Genomic DNA, 22,057 nt, shown 5'->3' with positions numbered 1-22,057 from the left:
GCTATACAGTAGGACCTTGTTGTTTATTTTATTTATAGTGGTTTGTGTCTGCTAATCCCAAACTCCTAATTTATCCCTCCCCCACCCACTTTCTCCTCTGTTAACCATAAGTTTGTTTTCTGTTTTGTAAATAAGTTCATTTGTATCTGTTTCTGTTTTGTAAGTAAGTTCATTTGTATCACATTTTAGATACATAAGTGATATATGATATTTGTCTTTCTCTTTCTGAGATATATATATACACATATATATACGTATATATCCCACATCTTTTTTTTTTTTTAATTAATTTATTTTTGGCTGTGTTGGCTCTTCGTTGCTGCACGCGGCCTTTCCCTAGTTGTGGCGAGCTATGGTGCGTGGGCTCCTTCTCATTGCGGTGGCTTCTCTTGTTGCAGAGTACTGGCTCTAGGCGTGCACGCAGGCTCAGTAGTTGTGGCGCATGGGCTTAGTTGCTCCGCGGCATGTGGGATCTTCCCAGACCAGGGCTTGAACCTGTGTCCCCTGCATTGACAGGCAGATTCTCAACCACTGCGCCACCAGGGAAGCCCCATATCCCACATCTTCTTTATCCATTTATCTGTCAATGGACATTTAGGTTGCTTCCATGTCTTGGCTATTGTAAATAGTGTTGCAATGAACATTGGGGTACATGTATCTTTTGGAATTAGAGTTTTCTCTGGATATATGCTCAGGAGTGTGAATGCTGGATCACATGGCAACTCTATTTTTAGTTTTTTAAGGAACCTCCATACTGTTTTCCATAGTGGCTGCCGCAAGATACATTCCCACCAACAGTATAGAAGGGTTCCCTTTTCTCCACACCCTCTCCAGCATTTATTATTTGTAGACTTTTTTTAATGATGACCATTCTGACCGGTGTGAGGTGATACCTTACTCTAGTTTTGAGTTGCATTTCTCTAATAATTAGCAATGTTGAGCATCTTTTTATATGCCTATTGGCCATACGTATGTCTTCTTTGGAGAAATGTTTATTTAAGTCTTCTGCCCATTTTTTGATTCAGGTTTTTTGTTGTTGTTGTTTTTATTGAGCTGTATGAGCTGTTTGTGTATTTTGGAAGTTAAGCCCTTGTTGGTTGCCTCATTTGCAAATATTTTCTCCCAGTCCATAGGTTGTCTCTCCGTTTTGTTTATGGTTTCCTTTGCTGTGCAAAGTTTGATTAGGTCCCGTTTGTTTTATTTTTGCTTTTATTTCTATTGCCTTGGGAGAATAACCTAAGAAAACATTTCTATGGTTTATGTCAGAGAATGTTTTGACTGTGTTCTCTTCTAGGAGTTTTATGGTGTAATGGCTTATATTTAAGTCTTTAAGCCATTTTGAGTTTATTTTTGTGTATGGCGTGAGGGAGTGTTCTAACTTCATTGTTTTACATGCAGCTGTCCAGCTTTCCTAACACCACTTCTGAAGAGACTGTCTTTTCTCCATTGTATATTCTTGCCTCCTTTGTCAAAGATTAATTGACCATAGGTGTATGGGTTTATTTCTGGGCTCTCTGTTCTGTTCCATTGATGCATATGTCTGTTTTTGTGCCAATACCATGCTGTTTTGATTACTGTAGCTTTGTAGTATTGTCTGAAGTCTGGTAGGTTTATGCCTCCAGATTTGTTCTTTTTCCTCAGGATTGCTTTGGCAATTCTCTTATGGTTCCATATACATTTTAGGGTTACTTGTTCCAGTTCTGTGAAAAATGTCATGGGTAATTTGATAGGGATTGCATTAAATCTGTAGATTGCTTTGGTAGTATGGCCATTTTAACACTATTAATTCTTCCAACCCAAGAGCTTGAGCTATATTTCCATTTCATTGAATCATCTTCACTTTCCTTTATCAATGTTTTATAGTGCTCAGCATGTTAAGTCTTGGTCAGGTTTATTCCTAAGTATTTTTTTTTTTTGATATGATCTTAAAAAGGGTTGGTTTTTTTGTTTGTTTTTTGTTTTCTTTGCGGTACATGGGCCTCTCACTGTTGTGGCCTCTCCCGTTGTGGAGCACAGGCTCCAGACACGCAGGCTCAGCGGCCATGGCTCACGGGCCCAGCCGCTCTGCGGCATGTGGGATCTTCCCAGACCGGGGCACGAACCCGTGTCCCCTGCATCAGCAGGCGGACTCTCAACCACTGCGCCACCAGGGAAGCCAAGTTCTAGTAGTTTTTGTGTGGAGTCTTTAGAGTTTTCTATATATAGTATAATGTAATCTGCATAAATGAGTTTTACCTCTGTCCTTCTACTTTGGATACCTTTTATTTCTTTTCCTTGTCTGAGTGCTGTGGCTAGGACCTCCAATACTATAGAAGTGGTGAGCGTGGGCATCCTTGTCTTCATCCAGATTTTAGCGGGAAGGGTTTCAGCTTTTCACCATTGAGTATTATGTTGGCTGTGGATTTGTCATAAATGGCTTTTATTATGTTGAGATATGTTCCCTCTATACCTACTGTGGTAAGGGTTTTTATCATGAATGGATGTTGAATTTTATCGGATGCTTTTTCTGCATCTATTGAGATGATCATATGGTTTTTGTCTTTTCTTTTGTTGATGTGGTATATCACACTGATTGTGTATGTTGAACCATCCTTGTGACCTTGGGATGAATCCAACTTGATTATGGTGCATGATCTTTTTTATGTGTTGTTGGATTCGGTTTGCTAATACTTTGTTGAGAATTTTAGCTTATATGTTCCTCAAAGATATCGGCCTGTAATTTTCTCTTTTTGTAGTGTCCTTGGTTTTGGTATCAGGGTGGTGGAGGCTTCATAGAATGACTTTGGGACTGTTCCCTCCTCTTCAATCTTTTGGAAGAGTTTGAGAAGGATCAGTACAAGTTCTTCTTATGTATGTTTGGTAGAATTCCCCCAGTGAAGCCATCTGGTCATGGACTTTTGTTTGAAGGGGGGGGGTTTGTTTTGTTTTGTTTTTTAAATTACAGATTCTGTTTCACTTAGGGATTGGTTTCTTCAAATTATCTATTTCGTTTTGATTCAGTTTTGGTGGATGTATGTTTCTAGAAATTTGTCCTTCCATCTAGGTTGTCCAATTTGTTGGTATATAATTGTTTATAGTATTCTCTTATTTTTTTTGTATTTCTGCAGTATTGGTTATCTCTCATCTTTCATTTTTTTGTTTGGGTCCTCTCTGTTTTCTTCTTAGTGAGCCTGGCCACAAGTTTGTCGATTTTGTTTACCCTTTCAAAGAACTAGCTCTTGGTTTTATTGACTTTTTCTATTGTTTTTTAAATTTCTATTTTATTTACTCTCTGATCTTTATTATTTCCTTCCTTCTGCTGACTTTAGGTTTTGTTTGTCTTTCTTTTTCTAATTCTTTTAGTGGTAGGTTAGGTTGATTATTTGAGATTTTTCTTATTTTTTGAGGAAGGCCTGTATAGTTGTGAACTTCCCTCTAAGGACTGCTTTTGCTGCATCCCATAGATTTTGTATGGTTGTGTCTTCACTGTCATTTGTCTCAAGGTATTTTTAAATTTCCTCTTTGATTTCATTATTGACCCATTGGTATTTTTAATAGCATGTTGTTTAATCTCCATGTAATTGTTTTTTTCTTGTTTCTCTCTCTGTGGTTGATTTCTAGTTTCATGCCATTGTAGTCAGAAAAGATACTTGAAATAATTTCTTTCCTCTTAAATTTGCTGAGGCTTATTTTGTGTCCTAGTATGTGGTCTATCCTAGAGAATGTTCCAAGTGCACTTAAAAAGAATGTGTGTTGTTTTTTGTTTTTATTTTTTGGATGTAGTGGCCTGAAGCTATCAATTAAGTCTAACTGTAGAACTCCATTTTCTGATGCTGTTAAGGCTCTACCCTTATCAAATCAAAGGTAACCCTCCTGCCCCAGCCTGTCCCCACTCTCCCATTCTAAATAGCTTCTGATCAGCTTTTGGTATTCCTTCTATGACTCTTGCCTCCAAGTACCATCTAGTCTCTTCAGAACTCAGCAGCTGGTTTATTATGTTATTGAACACCTCCTGTGGGCCAGGTACTGTGCTAAGAGTACAACACACCCTCTTATCTCATTCAGTCCTCACAACCACCCAAGGCCAGTACAGTTACCCAGTTTACCCATGAGGCTACAGCGCTGGAAAAGTTAAAACAGCTTGTCCAAGGCCCTACTAATAGTAAGTGGAGGGCGAGGATTTGGATCCAGCATTCTGACTGTGGCTGCCCTTGCGATAGTGTCTTAGGTCTCTCTCCTCAAGATACACAAATGGATCTGGGAAGCAGGGTTTCAGAAGCCTACCTATTCGCATTTTTAAATAAAACAATTTAAGCGTAACTGGCCCAATAAGTACAAGACTGCTTTCAGCAAGAAAAGGGTCAGCCTCATACAGCTTCCTTCGGCAACTGAATCCTTCTTTCCACCTTTGGAGACGTGGGAGTTCCATGCCCTCTATCCCTTACCCCATGAGTCAGCGGAGTCTTCAGCTAAATGCTGCACACCTGAGAGATGCGGACAGAGCAAGGGGAGAAAGTGGGGGAAGCAGGGGACCTAGATTTGCACTTGGCAACGAGGAAGAGATGGAGACACCTAACCAGGCCTGCCTACCACTGGCATACTAGGAAGCTGGCCTGTGTGGGCAGCAGCCCTCTCTCTGGGCATGGCCAAAGGTAGATGTCTTTTCTGGGAAATGAAGTGGTATGGCTGGCAGGTAGTGGGATGGAGTCTGCAGCACTGTAGGAGAGCTTGGCAGGAGGCCCCTGTGGTGGGGTAACTCCGTGTGTACCTTGTGGCTCTCGGGATATAAAGGGGGAGAAGAGAAGGGACAGAAATGGACAGATGACGAAAAGAAGGGACACCAGCACTGCAAGTGTTTCAGTCAGGGCCAGGCCAGCAGGCTTTGTTTCACCGTCCTGGTCTCTTCCTGCATACTCCAGCCCCACTGCTACTGCCGGGACTGTGGCGCACAGAATGGGGTCAGAGAGCGTGCCCTCCAGCCTGAGGAGAGCACCAAGTCTCCTCCCTACTGAGCCCCAAACCCACCTACCCCCTCCCAAAAGAAAAAAAAGATTGACGGTGTGATGGTCCATTTCTTTATTTAGAAACCTGATTGTTCTAGAACATGGTGGGTGGATTCGCAGCCTACCCTTTTCATGGGATCGTGTTAGAGGTGGTGGGCAACTTTCTTCCCATTTTCTCAGCAACAGAGAGAAGGTGCTTCAACTCAGAAGCACAGATTGTAGGGAACAGTGTGGAAAGGGAAAGGGGCAGGACATCCCAAGCCAGTCTGGGGGAAGGGGGAAGGCCCTCTGAACAGGTGTGAGGCAGGGGTGGGCGTGCCTCTTGGGGCCTGCTGACCGCCCCGCCCTTCTTGCTCCCCCTGCCCTATTCCACTCAAAAGATCTCACAACGCTCTAGGTAGGGAGGGCAAAGGAACCCACAAGCTGGGAGACGACACGGGGGAAGCCGGGAGGAAAGGACGCGGGTATGGGGAGAAGCCCAGGAGAGCAAATCTCACAGGCCTAGGAGGTCTTGAGGGCGCTCTCAGCAGTAGCAGCAGCGCTCAGCCCGAGGCCCCTCCACACCCCCAGGAGGGCCTCGAGGTCCACAGCTCACAGCTCAGCTCTCCTCTGCTGTCTTGCCTCAGGACCCCGGGGGTTTGGGGGGAAGGAGGCAGGGCCAGTCTAGGAAGACTCTGGACTCCGTGGCGAGCCAAAGGCGGTGGCCTCAGAAGTCAAATTCATCCAGGTCCCCCGTGCCCTCCCCGCCCCGAGAGCCCCACACCCGGCGGTAATTGCTCTCCAGCTCTTTCTGCCGCTGCCGCTCCTTCTGCGCCTCTTCAGCTCCCTGCACCTGGTGGGAGGGCACGGGGTGGGGGGTGGTGGTGAGCGGAGGCCGAGGGAGGCCCCGGGCGCTGGAGGATCCGGGAGGGCGGGCAAGCATGGGGGAGGCAGGAGCCAGCGCACACACGGCTCGTGGGGCTCTGGCTGAGGGCCCGATGCCCAGAACCAATAGCCTCGTCTTACGGATGAGGAAACTGAGGCTGAGCCAGCGGCGAGGCTGGGAGGTGCCTGGAGGATTCTCAACCACACCCTCAGCACCTCAGCTGGTTGCGGGACAGGGAAGGCTGGAGGTCCAGGACTCACGGGCAGGGCGCCTCTCACCAAGATATTGAAGAAAATCTCCTTGAGGTTTTTCGTGTCCTCGTCAGTCAGCCAGCGCGCATCCTCCTCAGTCCCTTCAGTCCCCGGTCGGACAATTTTGATCTCAATTTTACCTGGAAAGGATCGGGACAGCCGGTGAATAGAGAGGAGGGGTGGGAGCTTCAGCACAGGTCCTCTGCCCCTGGGCCCCCGGCCGAGGTTCCCAGCCCCTCCACTTCGGCAGCAAGCCCTTCCAACAGCTCTGAATCCAGCCCGCCCTCCAGGGCCCACCTTCGGCTGTGAGTCCCTCCCTCTCCAGCAGCTCTTTCACCAGCCCCTCGATTTGTTTCAGTTGTGGGTTTTCCCGTTTCATCTCGAGGACAGTCAGATCCTGATTGGGGCCTCCGTGACGGAGCTTGGTGACCCGGACCCGGACTCTGTGCTCAGGATCCTCCTCTTAGAGGGGGAGACACACAGGGAGACACAAAGCAGAGCCGTGACTCCAGGGTGAGGGGCTGTGGTGGTCGCCTCTCCCTAAGCCATCAGTTGGTTTCGGCAGTTATTCCATCTCGAACATGTATGTGAGCCAGTGCTCAGAATAAACTAGTGCCCATCATCCCACCCCGCTGCAACCCATAAATCCCCCTCCACCAACTGCAGTCTCCTCTCTTCCCTCCCGACCCGATAATTCTGCCCATCACCTACAGGAAAATGACTGTTTTCTGAAGCAAAAATCAGGCCACCTGGGCCTGCAAAGAAGTTTGTTTTAAGAAGCAGGTTGGAAAACTGGTTTGGCACCCCACAATGTCGGGACTCAAAAGACATTTCAGTGTTTATAATAGAGATAGTGGGATGGAAGGTTTGAGACTAGGACAGTCCATTTGGAATGCCTGGTCTCCACACCCATAGGCCCCGTGGAATGGACACAAGGGGCGCAAGAGGAAGGGAACTTCGAGTCTGTCCAGGCAGCTGGCTTATGAGCAGCTGGGCTGCCCCACTGACACCCTGCTAGCTGGAGCCGCTCCCTGCGCAGTGCTAGCCATCGATAGGCAGCACCTGTCACAGACGTGCGGTCTTCCGCACACAGGCTCACATCATTCGGTTAATATCTACTGATCACCCACGAGGTGCCGGCCAAAGTGCTAGGCATGGCACTGGATGTACAGGAGCAAACCGGCAAACAGGCACGCCAGCAAGCCAGAGGCCCTGTGGCCTCTGAAAGCTGCTTCCCAAAAGGACGACTAGGAGGTAACCAGGCGAAGGGACAGAGGTGTTGGGAAGAAGGCATGCGCGAGAACAGTACCCCAGAAAGAGAGAGAGAGTGAGCATTCTCAGAAGGGATGAAGATGATGGACCTGGCTGCTCCTTCCTGTCTGACAGTTCTCACCTGCTGGCTGGGGGGATGGGGGACGCTTCTGGGGGACAACCCTCCTTTTCCGGTGCTTCTTCATCAGCTCTGGACTCTGTTTTTCCTCCAGCCTTTTGATGAGTTTGTTGAGAGTGGATGTCAGGGCCAGCATAGCCCGATCACGCTCCGCCTCCTTCTTCAGCCCGTCTGGGTCCAGCTCTTTCTCTGTCTGGGAGGCCCAAGGTGGGGGTGGAGAGTCAAGGGTCTGCAGTGTGAGGGGCAGTCCATGCTCCACGGAGGAGTAGTATCTGAGTCTCATCCTTCTCTCTGACCCCCTTCCCTACCATCCCCCCTTTTAATTAAGTAAGCAGCTAGCGGTTCAGGGCGCCAGGTCATATGTCCCAGGCAGGCGAGGTGCTGCCCCCGTTCTCCTCCGGTCCCTGGGCCTGTCCCGCCCACAGGCGCTGGCAGCTGCGGAAGCAGCCGGCGGAAGAGTGGAGAGAGTGGAACTCACCTCCTGGATGATGTTCTCCAGCTCCCGCTCCATGCCAGCCTTCACCTCCGCACGGAGCCGGTCTCGGTCTGACGGGAGCAGTATCCCTTCCAGTTCCTTCTCAAATTCTCCCAGCAACTGCCTTTCATCCTCATCGTCTTCTTCATCCTCATCGTCCTCCTCTTCTTCCACCTCGCTCTCATGTTCTGGATCACGCTTTTCCTTCACCTCCGGTCCCCTGGGAGCGACTTCTGCAGCACCATCTCCAGGCTGCTCTTGGCCTGCGTCTGGCTTCCCCTGGGTGGGGATCGGGAGAAAGAGGGAGATGGTAGATGGCTGGGGTTTCTGTAGACACGTGGGGGGCAGACAAACAGGGAGGTGGTACCGGGGGACTCAGGAGGAGTAAAGGAAGTTGAGGTCAGGCCCAGGTCGGGGTGGTTTTCCGAATGCTCCCAGCAGGGAGGCAGGTTCCACCCCTCCCTGGAGCAGGGCCCATACCTTTCTTGTTCCACCCTTCAGCTCCTCTATCAATCGAATCAAGTCTGCCGGACTCCGAATCACTTTGACCTGCACGTTGTTCTGGAAATCTGTGATGAAAGAATAGGAACAGACCCATTGTGTCTTAAATTAATTCTGTTTTTACTTCCTAAGTAGAGGAATTGAGGAGGCCAAGGAAGGACACGGTCCCTGCCTGCAGGAACTACCTGTCCAGTGTGAGAGATAGGGCCCAACACACCCCTCCAGAGAGCGCTCATGTGGCCTAAGGGGGCCTCACAGGTGAGAGAGAGAAGGATGCTAACAAGCTGCCAAGTCCCCTGCTCTTTCACGCACTCCTATAAAAAGGAATCTGCTGCTGGCCTGGCTGCCCAACCTCCCTCCCAGTGTTTTAGCTCTATCCCTACCCCCCCACCTGCCCCCTGCAGAACCTGAAAATACATTCAAGCGGTAAAGGAGACGAGGAGGGTTCACTCACCATCGTGGGAGCCTGGCGCTGGATCCGTTGCCTCAAGGTTTGGTTCCTGCTCCTGATGAGAAGAAAAGGGCAGAGTCAAGTACGCAGGCTTATGCATGCCAACCATACTCTTAAAGCAATGACTCTGGGTAAATGCTTCCATCCCTAGGTAAATGGAGGTCATCTCATCATAATGACCTCAGCTTGAGTGGCCCTCCAGCCCAAAACCCAGGCTCAGCCTCATCAGAGAAATGGCTAGGAAGCTGGCTCTCACCTCAGCCTGTGCCTCCCCCGTTTCTGGCGCCTGTTCCTCTGGCTCGTGAAGCATCTTCCAGAAATCTGATTCCTTACCATCATCCTTGGCTAGGCTTGCGCCTGGAATACAGAGAACAAGGGAGAACCTGAAAGGAGGGGAGAAACAGAAGGGAGCAAATAGCATGGGGTTCGTTCTCTATTACTAAGGGATTGGGGCCCATAGTACTTTTTCACCCACCCCAACAGTCAGGACTGTTAAGGACAAGACACCCCTGGGTGTATAGGACGGTAACGCTGGAGAAGGGAAGAAATGGGAGACCTGTTTCATGGAACAGGTGACACAAAGGCCTACCTGCTTTCTTTTGGGGCATCACCCCCGGCTTGGTTTCACTCCATATTTGAGGGTCCAGGTCTTGCTGACCCTCCATGGCTTTGTCTCCGTACTGCTTTGAGTCTACTGAAAGACAGCATGTAGGCAGGACAGGGACACATTCCTCTCAGCTCTTCAGTACTTCATCTTCTGCATGTCCCTCCCCATGTCTCTCCTTCCTCGTTTTAATTACTCACCAGCTTGCCTCTGAATGTAGGCCATGTACTCCTCAGGCTGCAGGGCAGGGTGGCAGAGAATGGCCTGGGGAGCAGCACTGGGTGGGGGCCGGAGGAGAGGGTGAGGGCAGAGCCGAGAAGTCCGAATGGTCAGCACGTAAGAGCAGGACAAGGGTTCATCCACTCGATCAATGTAGTCCCCAGAAATACCAGCGCCCTCGTCACAGAGGAACTGCCAGGACAGAGAGGGTGAGTAAATAGTAATTACCAACAATTACCGTTAGTTCTTAGAGCAGCGGTCTTCTATTAAGCACTTACAGTTTGTCAGGCACTGTGCATACATTGTGCATATGGCACTTTACATGCATTAGCTCATTTAATTATCACAGAAACCCAGTAAGGGAGGTATTAGTATCTCAACTCTGTGGCTCAAGAAACTTAGGTTTGAGGTGGTTGAGGGACTTATCCAGGCTGACTAGCTGCTAAGTGGTAAAAATAGGAACTGAACTTGGGCAGCTTAACTGTAGGTAACCACCTGATTTGTTTCACGTTATTGCTTTATATAATTACAGTATGTACATACTTTTACATATTTGATATATATTTTCATATGTATTTGAAATGTATATATTCTTTGTGTGTGTGTGTATGATTTTAAAAACAACGTCAAACAGTTCTAAGGTCCTTGTATTATTCAGAAAGAAACAAAGATATCAATTAATGTTAGCCTTTGATAAATTTAGCATACACCATTGTAATTTCTAAAGTAACTATTAAAAGTAGAAGGGAGGCCCCACTTCTGAATAGCAGCAGGAGCTCTGCAGACCCACTGCTTAGTGAAATTCCATTACCGGTGAACAGTTTTTTTAAATTCACATTTAAAATCTCTGGAAATTTTCCTAAGGACATACAACAAATTAAAAAACATCTATTCAAGAAAATCTGCTACATCTTGGACAGTGAAAGTGTGTAGTACTTGGGCCATGACCTGCTCCCTCCCTCTCTTCCCCCAACCACCACTTCACAGCTCACTTAGACAGATGCTCCACTCCAGGTGAGTGTGGTCAAAAAAACGGGTCTTCCTATCCCCTCAGCATCCAGCCAAGGGATATGGTATTTCACCAGAGGGGCAGGCCACCAATATTTCTCAGTCCTCTCTAGTTCTGAGTTGCAGAGAATAAATTCCTGTTGAATGTGGTCAAGAGATTGAGGACTCACTTCCTCCACCCAGTCCCACTCATAGGACAGAGGCTCTACCTCAGGTGCAGCAGGACAAGAATATTGGGCCTTGATCCCACCACAGATCACTAAAAGGGCAGAGGTTTCACAACAGAGATGCAAACTGAGAAGACCAGAGGCTATTACCCCTGCCCAGGAGTGTCACTCTGACAGAACTGGATCACTGTCCCTGATACCAGCTCCGGAGCAGGGGCTTAGAGATTCTGCCCAGGGGAGAGGCAATCCATAAGAACAGAGAGCTCCAAAGCTCTTTCCAAAGGAACTGACTTCATGTAAAACAGAGTATGGGGAAGTTTAAGCCTCCGGGCACATTCAAAAAAATGAAAAATTTGATGGTAAGCACTAAAGAAGCTGGTAGCATCAAAAACAACCCCTGGGGACTTCCCTGGTGGTGCAGTGGTTGAGAGTCCGCCTGCCGATGCAGGGGACACGGGTTCGTGCCCCGGTCCGGGAAGATTCCACATGCCGCGGAGCGGCTGGGCCCGTGAGCCATGGCCGCTGAGCCTGCGCGTCCGGAGCCTGTGCTCCGCAACGCGAGAGGCCACAACAGTGAGAGGCCCGCGTACCGCAAAGAAAACAAAAAACAAACAAAAAAACCAACCCCTGTAAAGGGGCCCAAATTTAATTGGATCAGACTATGGACCAACTTATGCCCCACATGTAACAAACTACAGAGCAATCAGCTGGCAATTAGTGGGTAAGAACAGCTGGGCATGAGACCAGCAGAGGCAGACAGGGTAACATCAGCAAAAGAGACAAAGTGAGCCCTGCTGAAACCACCGTCATCTCGTGTGACTGTGTGCACGTCCAAGGCTGTGCCCTCAGAGACGTGACATCAGAGGCCTCATATTGTAGGAGAAGTAGACTGCATTAAAATAGCCCAGCCAAGTCACTAAAGAAATAAACAAGCAAACAACCAAAACAAGTCTTGTGGTGGAGGGCAAGAATCAGTATTCAGACTTGCTTCAATATAATACCAAAAATGTCTGGTTTTCAACAAAAAACTATGAGATATGCAAAGAAACAGTTCAGTGTGACGCATACACGGGAAAAAAGCAGGCAACAGAACATGCCTGTGAGAGGGCACAGATGTTAGATTTCACAGAGAAACATTTTTTTTTTAACATCTTTATTGGGGTATAATTGCTTTACAATGGTGTGTTAGTTTCTGCTTTATAATAGAGAAACATTTTAAAGTAGTCATTATAAATATGTTCAAGGAGCTAAGAACTTAAATCATACAAAGTATGTTCTCCTATAATTCAAAAAGATACACGCACCCCTATGTTAACAGCAGCACTGTTTACAATAGCCAAGACATGGAAACAAATGTCCATCAATGGATGAATAGGATGGATGAATGGATAAAGATGATGTGGTACACATGTACAATGGAATACTACTCAGCTGTAAAAAAGGATGAAATAATGCCATTTGCAGCAACATGGATGGACCTAGAGATGACCATATTAAGTGAAGTAAGTCAGAAAGAGAAAGACAAATACATTATGATATCACATATGAATCTAAAATATTATGCAAATGAACTTATCTATGAAACAGAAATAGACTCACAGACATAAAGAACAGACTTGTGATTGCCAAGGGGGAGGGGAGGTGGAGGAGAGAAGGATTGGGAGTTTGGGATTAGCAGATGCAAACTATTATATATAGACTGGATAAACAACACGGTCCTACTGTATAGGAAACTATATTCAATATCTTTTGATAAACCACAATGGAAAAGAATTATGAAAAAGAATGTATATATAACTGAATCACTTTGCTGTACAGCAGAAATTAACACAACATTGTAAATCCAGTATACTTCAATGAAATAAATTTAAAAAGGAAAGGAGGGGCAAAGTATGTTCTCTGACCACAATGGAATGATATTAGAAATCAATAATATAAAGGAATTTGGGGGAATTCATAGATATGTGGAAATTAAACAATATACTCCTAAGTAGCCAATGGCTCAAAGAAGAAATCACAAGAAAATTAGAAAATACTAAGATGAGTGAAAACACAATGAAGACACAATATATCAAAACTTATGGAATGCAGCTAAAGCAGTGCTTAGAAGAAAATTTTTACCTGTAAAATACAAAAAAGAAGAAAGATATCAAACCCACAACCTGAAAAAGAAAAGCAAACTAAACCCAAAGCAAGCAGGGGGAAGGAAATAATACGGATTAGAACAGAAATGAATGAAATAGAGAACAGAAAAGCAATAGAGAAAATAAACTAGAAGTTGATTTTTGAAAAGATAAATAAAAGTGACAAAACTTTAACTAGATTGACCAAGAAAAAAAGACTCAAATTAGTACAGTTGAGAATGAAAGAAGGAACATTACTACCAACCTTACAGATATAAAATGGATTGTAAAGGAATACGATGATCACCTATATGCCAACAAATCAGATAACTCAGATGAAATGGACAAATTTCTAGAAAGACACAAACTACCAAAACTGACTCAAGAAGAAATAGACAATCTGAATAGACCAGTAACAAGTAAAGAGATTAAGTTAGTAATTAAAACACTAGCTACATAGAAAAGCTTGGGTCAGGTGGGTCTACTGATGAATTCTATCAAACATTCAAAAAATAAAAATACCAACCGGTCTCAAACTCTTCAAAAAATAGGAGAGAATACGTCCCAACTCATTCTATGAGACAAGTATTACCCTGACACCAAATCTAGATAAAGATATCAAAAAAAGGAAACCACAGGCCAAAATCTCTCATGATTATAAACCCCCAAATCCTCAACTAGTTAAATGAATTCCACAACATATAAAAAGGATTACACCATGGCCAAGTGGGATTTATTCCAGGAGTACAGGGTTGGGTTAACATTTTTTAAATCAATTAATTTAATTAATACATCCTATCAATAGACTAAAGGACAAAAACCACATGATTATCTCAATGGATACAGAAAAAGCATTTGACAAAATTCAATATCTCTTCATGATCAAAACATTCAACAAGCAAGGAAAAGGGGAACTTCATCGATCAGATAAAAGGCATCTATAGGACTTCCCTGGTGGCACAGTGGTTAAGAATCCGCCTGCCAATGCAGGGGACACGGGTTTAATCCCTGGTCCGGGAAGATCCCACATGCCGTGGAGCAGCTAAGCCCATGCAGCACAACTACTGAGCCTGCGCTCTAGAGCCCACGAGCCACAACTACTGAAGCCTGTGCGCTCTAGGGCCCGCGTGCTGCAACTACTGAGCCCGTGTGCTGCAACTACTGAAGCCCGTGCGCCTAGAGCCCGTGCTCCACAACAAGAGAAGCCACCGCAATAAGCCTGCACACCTCAACAAAGAGTAGCCCCTGCTCGCTGCAACTAGAGAAAGCCCGCGCACAGCAATGAAGACCCAATGCAGCCAAAAAAAAAAAAAAAAAAGTAGCCATTTATTAAAAAAAAAAAAAGGCATCTATGAAAAATCCACAGCTAACACTATACTTAATGGTAAAAAACTGAATGGTTTCCCCCTGAGATCAGGAACAAGAGAAGGATGTCTGCTCATGCCACTTCTATTCAACATCATACTGGAGGTTCTGACTAGGGCAATTAGGCAAGAAAATGAAATAAAAGGCATCTAGATTAGAAAAACTAAAACTATCTTTATTTACAAGATGACCTGATCTTGCATATAGAAAATCCTAAGGAATCTACTAGGGAAAAAAAAAAAAACCATTACAATAAATGAGTTCAGTAGGTTATAGGATATAGGAATCAACTGTATTTCTATACACCTGCAATGAACAGTCCAAAAATAAAATTAATAATTACATTTGCAATAACATCAAAAAGAATTAAGTAATTGGGAATAAATGTAGCAAAATAAGTATAGAACTATTATTCTGAAAACTACAAAACACTAAATCAACTAGACTTCACACTTTTTTTTTTTCTGCCACGTGGCTTGCAGGATCTTAGTTCCCCGACCAGGGATCAAACCCGTGCCCCCTGCACTGGAAGCACAGAGTCAACCACTGGACTGCCAGGGAACTCCCTAAATCAACTATACTTCAATTTTTAAAAAATAACAATATAAAAACAATACGACTTCCCTGGTGGCGCAGTGGTTAAGAATCTGCCTGCCAATGCAGGGGACATGTGTTCTATCCCTGGTTGGAGAATATTCCCACATGCCCCAGAGCAACTAAGCCTGTGTGCCACAACTACTGAAGCCCGCACGCCCTAGAGCCCCTGCGCTGCAACTACTGAGCCTGTGTGCTGCAACTACTGAAGCCCACGTGCCTAGAGCCCATGCTCTGCAACAAGAGAAGCCACCACAATGAGAAGCCTGTGCACCACAATGAAGACCCAACGCAGCCAAAACAAAAAAACAAAAAACCCCCAATAGCTAACTATTCTTTAACACCCACTATGTCCCAGGAAAAAACCAAACCAAAACAAAAAAACTTCCAAAACTACAAAACATTGCTGAAAGAAATTAAAGACAAACAGAAGGACATCCAAGTTCACAGATTACAAGACTTAATACTGTTAAGATGACAATACTCCCCAAATTGATCTTCAGATTCAATGCAATCTCTATCAAAATTTCAGACACGTTCTTTGCAGAAATTAACAAACTGTTCCTAAAATTTATATGAAAATTCGAGGAACTCCCCATAGCCAAAACAATCTTGAAAAAAAAAGAACAGGATTGGATTTCGAATTGTACTTATGGATTTCAAAACTTGCTACAAAGCTACAATAATCAAGACATTGTGGTACTGACATAAGTATAAATATATAGACCAAGAAAACAGAATTGAGAGTCCAGAAATTAATTTTCACTGTTATCATCATTTGATTTTCAACAATGTTACCCAGATGATTCAGTGGGAATTATCTTTTCAACAAATGATGCTAGGTCAACTGGATATCTACAAGCAAAAGAATGAAGTTGGACTCCTACTTCCTACCATATACAAAAAATTAAATCCAACTGGATCAAAGACCTACATGTAAAACTATAAAACTCTTAGAAGGAAACATAGGTGTAAGTCTTCCTGGCAATCGTTTGTTGGATACAACATCAAAAGCACAAGTAACAACAAAAACAAAAAACAGATAAATTGGAATCCATCAAAATTAAAGGCCTTTGTGTTGCAAAGGACACCATCAAGAATGTGAACTGGAAACCCACAGAATGGGAGAAAATATTTGCAAATCACACATCTGAGAAGGGACTTGTACCCAGAATATATAAAGAAATTTTACAACTCAATAATAAAACGACACTGCAATTTTTAAATGGGCAAAAGATCTGAATAGATATTTCTCCAAAGAAGATAGACAAATTGCTAATAAGCCCATGAAAAGATGCTCCACGTCGTTAACCATCAGGGAAATGCAAATCAAAACCACAATGAGATGCCGTTTCATACTTACTAGGAAGGCTATAGGCAAAAAGATGAAAAACAAGTGTTGATGGGGATGTGGAGAAACTGAAACCCTCATACACCACTTGTGGGATTATAAAATGATGCTACTGCTTTGGAAACAGTCTGGCAGTTTCTCGAAAGGTTAAACATAGAATTACCATATGATCCAGCAATTCTACTCCTTGGTATGTACCAAAAGAAATGAGAACATACGTCCACGCAAAAACTTGTTCACATATGTTAAAAGCAGCATTGTTCATAATAGCCAAAAAGTGCAAACAACCCAAGTGTTCATCAACTGATGAATGGATAAATAGAATGTGGAATATTATTTGGCAATAAAATGTAATGAAGTACTAGTACATGCTATGCACAGATGACCCTTGAAAACACGGTAAATGAAAGAAGCCAGACACAAAAGGTCACACATTGCATATATATATGAAATGAAATGCCCAGAATAAGCAAATCTATAGAGTGGAAGATTAGAGGTTGTCTAGAGGGAGGATGGGGTTTGGTGCAGAGGTGGAATGGAAAGTAACTGCTAAAGGGTAGTGGATTTCTTTTATGGTGATGACAGTGTTCTAAAATTGATTGTGGTGATGGTTGTACAACTCTGAATATACAAAAAACCACTGAATTGCACACTGAATTGTGTGGTATGTGAATTATATCTCGATAAAGATGTTATTTAAAAAAATAAAGAGCATAACTTCCCACTGAGATGAGAGGAAAAGTGGCATAATTAAGACAAAATAAAACAAACCAAAAGCAAGAAAGGAGAGAAAAAGAAAGTGGAACAGAAGAAAGCATAAAATAAAACGTTAGACATAAGTCCAAATATATACACACACACACATATAAATGGTTAAAAATGGTTAAAAATACAAGTATATGCTATTTAGAGACACATTTAAAACATAAGAATATAGAAAAGATAAAAGCAAAAGGATGAAAAAAATAAGTAAACATAACTCAATGAAAGCTGTTACAGCTAATATTATTATCACACAAGAGACTTTAAGTAAAAAAATTACTAAGATAAAGAAGGTCAATTCATAATGTTAAAATGTTCAATTTATGAGGAAGATAATTTAAATTGTGTGTAATTCTTTATCTTCCTTATTGTCTGTCTCTCCCAACTAGAGCAGGCATTTCTGTCTGTTGTGTTCTCTGAAATATCGCTAGCAACTAGAACAGTGCCTGGCACATAGAAGCACTTAATAAACATTTGTTGAACAAATTAATACATAGCCCCAAGACACAAAAGCAACAACTGACAGAATAATGATGAATAAATTGAAAGAATAATAAGGAATAACACACAAATCCATAATTATAGCAGGAGGCAAAGCAGTAAGGATACAAAAGATTTGAACAATCATGACCTGAAAGACATACAGAAAACACTGTGCCTAACAGTAGAGGACACGTTCTTTTCAAGCACAAGGAATCATTCACAGAAATTGACATATACTGGACCATACAAGTCTCAACAAATTGAAACTTACATGGTCCAGGACTTGTATTTGAGGACTCAAATTAACTGGTACCACCATTAAAATCTATATAATTATGAGATATATAAGATAATCAGGGAAACGAAATTATTGAATATTTGGTGATAAGAAATTATGGTTAATTTTTTAGTGTGATATGGTATTGTGGTTATATTTTTAAAAGGGCTCTAGTCTTTTAGGGATAATACAGAAATATTTATGGATGAAATGATATGATGTCTGTAATTTGTTTCCAAATAATCTGGGAGTGGAGGTGTAGTGCAGGGGGGTGGGCAAGGGGATAGATGAAATGAGACTGGCCATATTGGCTCAAGCCAGACGACACACAGGTGGGTCACTGGACAATTATCTCTGATTCTATGTTTTAAATTTTCCATAACAAAAATTTTAAAAAGACAATCTTTAAATATATATAACCTGCACCCAGCAATTACACTTTCAAGATACAGTTACACATATACATATGTATAATGGAATAATCTTTTGTAATGACAAAAAGTAGGGGGGAAACTATTTTAATCAGTACAGTAATGGTGACAAAATGATAGAATATTCACACAATGGAACATTATGCAAATGTGAAAACAAAGAATAAAGTTCTAGATGTACTGCCACTGAAAGATGTCTAAGAATTATTGTCAAGATATACAAAAACAAGGTGCAGAATGTGTGTTTAATATACTGTGTATTGTGTGTAAAAAAAGGGAACAGGAAATAAGAATCTCTAGTCATAATTGCTTTTAAACACACAAAGAAAGGCTGGAAGGACAAAGAATAAGCAGGGTTACTTGGGGGGCGGGGGTGGGAGGAGGGCACGATGGGAAATGAGCAGGTGGGAGGGAAGTTTGGAGGGAAATTTTTCACTGTACACCTCTTTATAGTTTCTGGGTTTTGAGTCATGGGAAAGTATTATCCATTTGAAAATTAGATAAACTTAAAATTGGCTTAGAAAACTGTGATACATACCTAAAGTAGTACTTGGAGAGAAATTTATAAGAGACGTATTATAAAAGAGGAAAAGCTGGAAATGAACTAAGTATTCATTTCAAGAAGTTAGAAGAAAACAGGAAATTAAAGCTGAAAAAAGTAGAAGGAAGGAAAATAAAGATTAGCGTGGAAATAAATACAATGGAAAACAAATACGATACAGAAGGTCAACATAGTCAAAATGAGTTCTCTGAAAAGTCTACTAAAACTGACCAACCTCTCGAGACACTGACCAGTAACAAAAGAGCAAGGCAAAAATAACCCATGAGCAAGGAAAAGAGGAACCTAATTACAGATGCTACAGAAATTAGAAAGATAATAGAAGGATATCATGAACAACTTTATACCAATAAATCTGAAAAATGAGACAAACTAGATAAATCCCTAAAAAATATAACTTACTAAGACTGACCCAACTAGGTATAGAAAACTTTGAATATTCCTAAAACTACTAAATCAAATGAATCATAAGTTTATGATTTCCACAAATCATAGAGGGTTTCCATAAATCTTTCCACAAAGAAAACCTAGACCGAGATGATTTTCCAGGTGATTCTAGCAAACATTTAAGGAATAAAAAATTGCAATCTTACACACCCTTCAGAGTATAGAAAAAGTGAACATTTTTCAGTTTATTTTCTGAGGCTAGCATAACCTTGTCACTAAAGCATGATAAGGACAGTACTAGAAGGAAAAACTACAGGTCAATATCTCTCAGGAGATACACTATACAAGATCCTTTAAAACATCACAAACTGAGCCCAACAAGATATAAAAGGATAGTCAAAGGTAATACATATGACTGAACTGGGTTCATCTCGGGAAAGCAAAATTGGTTTAACATTAGAAAAGCCATAAATAACTTAATGTCAAATCACAGATATAGAGAACAAACTAGTGGTTACCAGTGGGGAGATGAAGAGGGGGGCAATATAGGGATAGAGGATTAAGAGGTACAAACTATAATGTATAAAATAAACTACAAGGATATACTGTATAACACAGGGAATACAGCCAATATTTTATAATAACTATAAATGGAGTATAACCTTTAAAAATTGTGACTCACCATATTGTACACCTGTAATTTATATAATATAATCAACTACTATACTTCAATTTTTAAAAATGTTTTAATAAGAGCAAAAAAAATTTCTGAGTGTATAAAAAGAAGCTAACAATGGTTACCTTTTTATGGGGATGGGAAGAGACTGATGAGGGGAAAGGTGTGTTGAGGCTTTTCTCTGTATACTCTGTAAAGCATTTCTACATTGGAGCTATGAAAATTTAATACCTATTCAAAAATTAAATATGAAATTTTTTAAGTGTGAAAAAAAATCCAAGTTAGAAAGAGAACAGAACAAACTTAAAAGAAGAAGAAGGAAAGAAATAATAAAGATAAAATAATGAAGATGTTAATGAAATAGTAATCAGACAATAGAGAGGATAAACAAAGTCAAAAGGTAGCTCTTGGACTAATAGACAAATCTCTGGCAAGACAGATCAACAAAAAGAGAAAAGGCAAAGTCAATATTAGGAATTAAAAAGGGGGTATATCTACAAAAACAGATTTTAAATAAAAATAAAACACTAATTTTATGCTAATACATTTGAAAATTTAGGAATGAAATAATGGCTTAAGAAATGATAATTTATTAATGTTTCATGACATAGTAAACCTAAAAAATTTTATTATCATTAAGTAAATTAAAACAGTAGTAAAAACCATGCCCACAATATACCAATACTGTGGTGAATTGTGGGGATGAGGCAGTTTTACAGAGTTCTCCCAAACCTTTAAAGAACAGATGAATTCCTATCTTAGCAAACTATTTCAGAGAACAAAGAGGGAAGATTCTCAAGGCACTTATGAAGCTAATATTACCTGATACCAAAAGAAGGTAAGCACAATACAAAAAAAGAAAATTATAGACCAATTCACACATGAAAATAGCTGTAAAAATCACGTATTAGGAGACTGAACATAGCAATGTGTTAAGAATAGTTCATGACGATGGATTATCCCAGAAATGCAAGGGTAAAAAACCTTAGAAAATGTATTACTTTAATTTACCATATAAAAAAACAGAGATGAAAAACCATAGGACCCTCTTAATAGATACAGAAAAACATGTGTTAAAATTCCACAGCTTTGCATCATGAAAATATTCAGCAAATTAGGAATAGAATGGATCTTCATTCACCTGATAAAGAGAGTCTACAAAAAGCCTACAGGAAAATATGTTAATAGTGTAACTTCAGGGACTTCCCTGGTGGTCCAGTGGTTAAGACCCTGCACTCCCGGGCTTCCCTGGTGGCGCAGTGTTTAAGAATCCGCCTGCCAATGCAGGGGACACGGGTCTGAGCCCTGGTCCGAGAAGATCCTACATGCCGCGGAGGACCTAAGCCCATGCGCCATAACTACTGAGCCTGCGCTCTAGAGCCTGTGCGCCACAATTACTGAGCCTGTGCTCTAGAGCCCGCGAGCCACAACTACTGAGCCCGCGCGCCTAGAGCCTGTGCTCCACAACAAGAGAAGCCTGCACACGCAACAAAAGAGTAGCCCCTGCTCGCCACAGCTAGAGAAAGCCCGCATGCAGCAATGAAGACCCAACACAGCCAAAAGTAAATAAATAAATTTATTAAAAACAAAACAAAACAAAACAAAAACCTTGGTTAAATACCCTGCGCGGGCTTCCCTGGTAGCATGGTGGTTAAGAATCCACCTGCCAATGCAAGGGACACGGGTTCGAGCCCTGGTCCAGGAAGAGCCCACATGCCGCGGAGCAACTAAGCCTGTGCGCCACAACTACTGAGCCTGCGCTCTAGAGCCTGCAAGTCACAACTACTGAGCCCGTGAGCCTAGAGCCCATGCTCCACAACAAGAGAAGCCACCGCAATGAGAAACCCGCTCACCTCAAGGACGAGCAGCCCCTACTCACCACAACTAGAGAAAGCCTGTGCGCAGCAATGAAGACCCAACGCAGCCAAAAATAAGTAAATAAAATAAATAATTTTAAAAAAAATAATAAATAAATAGAAACCCTGCACTCCCAGTGCAGGGGACCCAAGTTTGATCCCTGGTCAGGGAACTAGATCCTGCATGCTGCAAGTGAAAAAAGATCCTGAATGCCGCAACTAAAGATCCCACACGGGGACTTCCCTAGTGGCGCAGTGGTTGAGAATCTGCCTGCCAATA

General features: G+C 42.6%; 1 protein-coding gene across 4 annotated transcripts in view; it reads right to left on the bottom strand.

Moving 5' to 3' along the window:
* Positions 1-5,040: 5,040 nt before the first annotated feature.
* OS9 (OS9 endoplasmic reticulum lectin) overlaps positions 5,041-22,057 on the bottom strand; it is a 29,632-nt gene continuing 12,615 nt past the window's right edge. Inside the window, exons 6-15 of one of the 4 annotated variants that reach the window (XM_022571694.3) lie at positions 9,720-9,930; positions 9,505-9,606; positions 9,172-9,272; positions 8,919-8,970; positions 8,444-8,532; positions 7,967-8,242; positions 7,492-7,681; positions 6,396-6,560; positions 6,126-6,238; positions 5,041-5,814 (exon numbers count right to left, since the gene is read on the bottom strand). In XM_022571694.3, coding sequence (XP_022427402.2) covers positions 5,689-5,814; positions 6,126-6,238; positions 6,396-6,560; positions 7,492-7,681; positions 7,967-8,242; positions 8,444-8,532; positions 8,919-8,970; positions 9,172-9,272; positions 9,505-9,606; positions 9,720-9,930 — 1,425 coding nt within the window. In that variant the 3' untranslated portion in view covers positions 5,041-5,688. Of the gene's footprint in view, positions 5,815-6,125; positions 6,239-6,395; positions 6,561-7,491; positions 7,682-7,966; positions 8,243-8,443; positions 8,533-8,918; positions 8,971-9,171; positions 9,273-9,504; positions 9,610-9,719; positions 9,931-22,057 lie in introns of all 4 variants that reach the window. The other 3 variants (XM_022571693.2, XM_022571696.2, XM_022571695.2) reach the window with 3 other exon arrangements.

The sequence above is a fragment of the Delphinapterus leucas genome, chromosome 11 (assembly GCF_059928025.1).
Source record: "Delphinapterus leucas isolate spDelLeu-1000000601 "Yukka" chromosome 11, BTC_Dleu_Yukka2, whole genome shotgun sequence".
Lineage (NCBI taxonomy): Eukaryota > Metazoa > Chordata > Mammalia > Artiodactyla > Monodontidae > Delphinapterus > Delphinapterus leucas.
This window is presented reverse-complemented; position numbering and strand designations above follow the sequence as displayed.